Source organism: Egretta garzetta, unplaced genomic scaffold, assembly GCF_000687185.1.
Source record: "Egretta garzetta isolate BGI_Z169 unplaced genomic scaffold, ASM68718v1 scaffold17, whole genome shotgun sequence".
Taxonomy (NCBI): Eukaryota; Metazoa; Chordata; class Aves; order Pelecaniformes; family Ardeidae; genus Egretta; species Egretta garzetta.
Window position 1 is genome coordinate 1,190,587 of NW_009260136.1, and position 6,159 is coordinate 1,196,745.

General features: G+C 52.5%; 1 protein-coding gene across 2 annotated transcripts in view; it reads right to left on the minus strand.

Moving 5' to 3' along the window:
* Positions 1-3,121, minus strand: part of RRBP1 (ribosome binding protein 1) — a 25,063-nt gene extending 21,942 nt beyond the window's left edge. For both annotated transcript variants that reach the window (XM_035897064.1, XM_009641627.2), the window contains exon 1: positions 2,425-3,121. In XM_035897064.1, coding sequence (XP_035752957.1) covers positions 2,425-3,106 — 682 coding nt within the window. In that variant the 5' untranslated portion in view covers positions 3,107-3,121. The remainder of the gene's footprint in view (positions 1-2,424) is intronic.
* Between the last annotated feature and the right edge of the window lie 3,038 nt (positions 3,122-6,159).

Below are 6,159 nucleotides of genomic sequence, written 5' to 3' on the forward strand. Positions count from 1 at the left end.
TTCTGAAGGGACGCTTCTCAAACCCAAGGGGACACGGGAGACACGGGTGGCCCTTGCGTGGAGCTCCACACCCAGGAGGCTGCAGCCCAGGCTGGGTACCCACATGTGTTTCATGGGAGAGCATAGCTCCTGCTATCACGATAACGACCTGAGATCCAAGTACATGCTAACCACTTGCAAGCAAGTTATTGTGTGATGCAGGAGGCTAAAAATGAACCACACGAGAGAAAAATACCCCAAGTCGCTCTTGTCAGGTTTGCCATCTGTTTCAGTGCCGAGCACGTGTCTTTGAATACCCATTTTTATCTGCCACAGGATAATCTGTTGCTTCTGCCTTTGAGGAGGAGAGACCACAGCTGCCGAAAGGCTGCCCACAGCACCTTGGTCAAACTGCAGCCAGCTTCGTGGTGCAAACCATGCCGAGAGCTTTCTTTTGAAAAATCCTACAGGAGCAGCTAAGACGTCACTCTTGGCTTTTAAGACATGCAGGATCGGCACATCATACCCAAAGGAGTGGATGTTCAGAGCAGCCAAAAATCCTCCCAACTTCACAAGTGCTAAAAGTTCATCTCCCATCCACATTCCCTCAGCTCTTACAGCTTCGATTTAGGGCCATGTTTTTCAGTGTCAGAGAAGTGCATCCCTGAGTGCACACGCCAAACCAGCCTCCTCCAGCTTCCCCAACACCATCACTGCGATGCCCTCCAGTAGCCACTGCTCAGACCGTGTCAAACCTCATCACTATCTGGAGATGGCCTTCAGCAAAGTCCTTTCCTCAGAGGAGCAGATACAAGGGTTTTAACCCAACCCTGGAGACCAGCAGCTGCAAGATGTCCTGCTGAGTAGCAGGCCCTCTTCCAAAACACGGCTGTGGAAACAGCCAGGTTACACAGCAGCCTAGGTCTGGATGTGCTGGAGAAGGCTAGCAAGCAGGGGTCTCTTGTTTGGTTGGGTTTTTTGTAAATAAAAGGAGAATTTTTGTAAATAAAGGGAGAAATGAAACCTACACACACCACATCGCATCTTTGAGAACATCCCACGTGTCCATATGGGAAAACTTCCACAGGGCTGAAAGGACTCGCATTTTTAGTGCTGTAATTATCACTTAACCAAATGTAAACCCCAAACTGTTCACATTGGTGCAAAGAGAAGTGAGAATCCAGCTACAGACCTGTTTCTCCCCTCCCTACGCCTATTTACACCCTGGAGAGTTCAGGACCACCTTCTTTAATCTTCCATCTCCGAGTCAACCAACTAAGGCATGAATGATGACAAGCAAGCTCTCCCTTTCCTGACATATCCAAAGTCACTTCTCTCTAACTCTCCTATGATCAATCCCCTGCAAATCCCTTCAATCCTCTCTCCTCTGGTCGGCTGTTCTTCACCTCCACTGAAGGAGGAAACTCCAGCAGTAACCCACCTCCCCATAGAAGAAGAGTGGTAGAGCTCCCATGTGCTTTTAATAATCAGGGGTGGAAGGTGAAAACAGCTCATCTTGGCTTTCCACCCAGACATCCAGCACCTTGGCAGCTGCCCCCCTCCCCCGGCTCCCAGGACAGGTATAGAATCATAGAATGGTTTGGGTTGGAAGGGACCCCTAGAGGTCATCTAGCCCAACCCCCCTGCAGTGAGCAGGCACACTGCTAACCAGATCAGGTTGCTCAGAGCCCCATCCAACCTGGTCTTGAATGTTTCCGAGGATGGGGCCTCCACTGCCTCTCTGGGCAACCTGTTCCAGTGTTTCACCACCCTCATTGTAAAGAATTTCTTCCTTATATCCAGTCTAAACCTACCCTGTTTTAGTTTAAAGCCACTACCCCTTGTCCTGTCACAGCTGGCCCGACTAAAAAGATTTTCCCCATCTTTCCTATAGGCCCCCTTTAGGTACTGAAAGGCCACAATCAGGTCTCCCTGCAGCCTTCTCTCCAGCCTGAACAACCCCAACTCTCTCAGCCTGTCCTCATAGGAGAGGTGCTCCAGCCCTCAGATAATTTTTGTAGCCCTCCTCTGAGGGCTACATTCATTCTCAGTGTGCAGATCTGCCCAGAGACCCCCAACACAATAGAAAATCCAAGAGAAACCTGTTACTCTCCAGCATCTGTGTGCTGGACCAAGGAGCTGAGCTCCGAGCAGGGGTACCCGATGCAGGAGGCAACACATTACAGAGTGAAAACAAGTCAATAAACTCTTGACTTCAACTCTACTGACCCAGAGAGAACTACAGTGCAGCACAGGCTTTTTCAACCCACCTTCCCCTTGGCACATGTGGTCCATGTCACCAGAGACAGCCTTTCTACAGCTGCCCTGTTTCCAACACTGAAGAAGAATGAAGAGACCTCAGAATGGCATAGCTCTGTTTTAACAGCACCAAGATGCCCTGCTGGCTTACTCAATGGGGATACATGCAGAGGAATTTGGCCTTACCTGGCTCGCTCTTCTTCTTGGATGCAGCCTTTTTCTTGACAGGTCCATCATGCTTATGCTCCTCATGGGTCGGAAGACCATCGGTTTTCTTGATGGTGACAGAGCTGGCGACCGGAGCACTTTGTTGCGTGCCAACTGGCGGCACGGCCAAAACAGGCACCTCCTTAGGGGTCACCTCCAAGACGGGAGAACTTTTGGGGACACTGACAGGAGGTGAAGTCAGCACCGGGCTAGGAGCAGGCTCTACCTTTGCCACCTTCTTCTCCTTCTTCCTCTTCTCCTTAGGTGATGGAGCAGGTTTCTCCTTTTCCTGGGGGGCCACCGACACTGCTGCGATTGGAGACTCAACAGTCATAGGCTCAGGCACCACAGCAGGCTCAAGAACCACATCCTTGGGAGAGTCTGGCACTTCCTGGCTCAGTTGCTGCTCCGGGATCTTTCCATTAGGTTTCTCTTCCTTTTTCTTTGCTTTTCCTTTTTTCTCAACAGGTTTCTCTTTCTTCTTTTTCTCTATTTTCTGCTGCTGGGTCTTCTCAAGCTCTTTGCGTTGCTTGGCCAAGGCTTCCTCGTAAGATGTCTCCTTCATGGAGAAGGTGGACACCAGAAAGATCCCAATGGCTGATATCACCATAAAACCTCCAAAGACCATAACACCCAGGGTCTGAGGGTCATACACATCCATCCTGCCTTATTCTACTGTGCCTGCAAGACACCAGAACAACAGTTAGTGGGGGGGAAAAAAAAAAGACATGCAACAGCCTCTCTGAACAGGGATTTTCATATGGACATCTGTGTCTCCAAATGGCACCATGCACTGAAAAGACAAATGCTCAAGATTCACACAGCTCTGGTGAGGGCAACCTGCCTGCACACACCCAAGCTTGTGCTCATCTGCTATGTTGCCTGTGGGCAGTGGTCCAGGGCCTTCTCCCTTTGCCACCTGCACCCTGCGGCACTGCTGGCTCCTGCCCAGCCCGGCGGGGAGGACACGTGGTGACCACATCCCGCTGGGCAACTGCCCCCAGCTCCCAGAACCACCCCAGCAATGATGCTGTGTGCACAGATGCCACACAGAGAACCAAGTCACAACCATTTCCTTGAGATGCAAATACTAAAAAAAGCTGTAAGTTCAAGCTTAAAAAAAAAAAAAAAAGCACGGTCATTCATTAGCTCACATCCCCAACCCGCAGGAAGAAGTGAGACTTGCAAAGGCAGCGCTGAATGTGGCACTTCTCTTTTCACCTCTGCTATTACCTGGCAGGCAAACTCGGCGCAGGGTCCTTCCCACCCTCCTCTTCATCCTCAGTTTCTCCACCCGTAACACATGGAGCAGCATTGGAGATGGTACTGCCTGGTCTGAGATCTGGCAGGCAGGGAGCAGCCACACATAGAGAAAAATGCTGCTGTCTCCACTCTTCTCATTTGCTAACTGAACCCTGTCCCTAGTGTTGAAGCCAATCTCTTCTCTGCTGTCCCACTCGTGTGTTTCTCCCATCAGGGCATCATCTCCATGCAGCTCCGAGGTGGCTCATGAGCCCCCAGATGCTGAAGTCAGGCAGTTAACCTGCCAAGGGGCACTTCCCAGGAGGTGCCAGGCTGCGGTTTCTTGTCATTGTGCCTCAAAACATAATCAGGAAAATGCAGAAAGTCCTCCGCTATCAGAAGTTCCCATCCCCACGCTTAACTGTAAACATTATCAAATTTCCTCTTTAAGAGGTTGTGGGTTGAGGACAGAGGGAGGGGCTGGAAGGGGAGGAGGCAAAAATAAGAATAAAACTAAGGAGATCAGCATCTTTTCAAAACCTCAGTGCTCACAGGGAGAGACCTTGGAGCCTTTTCCTTTCTAACAGCCGGAGCAGCGAACTGGCAGCCAAATCTGCAGCTCAAAGCTGCTCGTGCAGCGAGGGGGTGGCGGTGCAACGAAAAACTCTCCTCCGACACCAGCGCAGGGGGTGCAGAGCTGGAAGGAGCTGCAAAGCAGCCATCTCCCACCAGAGATACCCACCTGCCTGGGGAAGGATGTTTTAACCAGCGGCCCAGCTCTCCCTGCCCGCCCCTCCAAGCATCCCGGGTGACGCAGGAGCGAGCTGGCAGGCAGGAGGGCTGCCAATGCCAGCTGGAACCAGCCTCCCCTGGCAGGGCCAACTTTCTACCCCAGGGCACTGCTCGAGATCCCAGCTGATACTACAGGCATCGCTATTTCGTGTCCGCCCTGGGCTGTTTCGGATTTAAACAGCCTCAGCCCGCTCTATCCCAGCACATCTGGTACCAAGTCTCTCCCTTCTGACTGGGTAGCATCGCTTTGGGATGGTCACCATCAGGACAGATGGATTAGTCCTAACCTGCAGGGTGAAAAGGGCTGGATTTCCTCTCCCTGGCAGTACATAACAAGTAGGGCTGGAGAACACATACCCATGACCTTGTGCTGGTTTTAGGGCTACACTGAAGCACCCAGGAGCTGTTTTAGGGGCAGAACAAGGCCACCTGCATTCCTCGCCCAGCAACCCCGACACATCGGTGAAAATAAACCCTTCCTGACCTGACACCACCACAGCTTTGTATTTTAGATGAAAATTTGCTGCTCCAGCTTAGGGCAAGGGCATCACCGAGCGCTGGCAAATGCACTCCAACCCCACCAGCTGCTACTGCCACCTCTGAAAGCAGCTGGATGGAGCCCACGGAGGATGGGAATGGAGGAAAAAACCCAAACCTCCACTACAGAGGCATCCAGCACACAGATGGATGAGAGAGGACAGGGCAGTGGGGTGGGTGAGACGGCGGTGCCGGAGTCCTCTGCCTGCCCCACATCTCACCCCTCACTGCTGTACCCCCCCAAGCCCGTACAGGCAGGGTGCTTGAGCCCCACGCTCCCTCTCCCCCCCAGGCAGCCTCACCCAGCCCTGCTGCAGTAAAAGCTGCTGTACCTTGCCTCCTCTCAGGCTTTACAGCCAGGGTGAGATAAGGGTGCAGATTAGCATTGAAGTCCTTCCTAGCTAAACAAAAAAAAACCCCAAACAATGCCAAGACAAGAAAAAAGCAGCCCAGAGCACTAACCTAGAGGAGCTGCTGGAAGAGCCATCGCAGCAGCCGGAGCTTGTGAAAGCAGCGGAGGTGCTCGCGCGGGGCCATTTGCGAGCTCCCACCGCTGGACCAGAGAAACCCCGTGCTGTTCCCAAGGACAGGCATGCCAGGACAAAATTTGAAATGAAGAGGGAGAGATACCAATCAGGCAGCAATTACTCCCAGCAGCACTATCATGGCAAAGGGAAACTTTGGCCCTGTCTCAACGCTCGTGCCCTGCAGTCCACAGCATGGGGCTGGTCCTGGCAGACCCAGTGCTGACTCCAAGGAGCAAGTTCTTCCAGTAGAGTTCCTCCTGTGGTCGAGCCTTGCTATGGACCAGCGCAACAACTCATTCAGGGAAGAGCCTATCACTCTGACGGTGCAAAGACGGCGGCAGGCTGTACACTACCACACGCACTCAAATCAAACCAGGATGGCTTTGGCATTTGGGGGATAAGGAAAAGTCTTCCCCTGGGAACTTCCTGATGCATAAATGCAAGAAGCAATGCGCCGCAGCATTAGTGCCAGGAGGGAGCTCTGCTTTGGCACTTCCTCACCTCGCCACCTTCTCCCTTCAGAGGGCTGAAAGTTTGCTCCTGGATTTGCACAGCAAGATGCAGTCCCCCTCACGAGCGTAGTGGCAGGAGTGTGCGTGCCTTGCCCTTCAGCAGG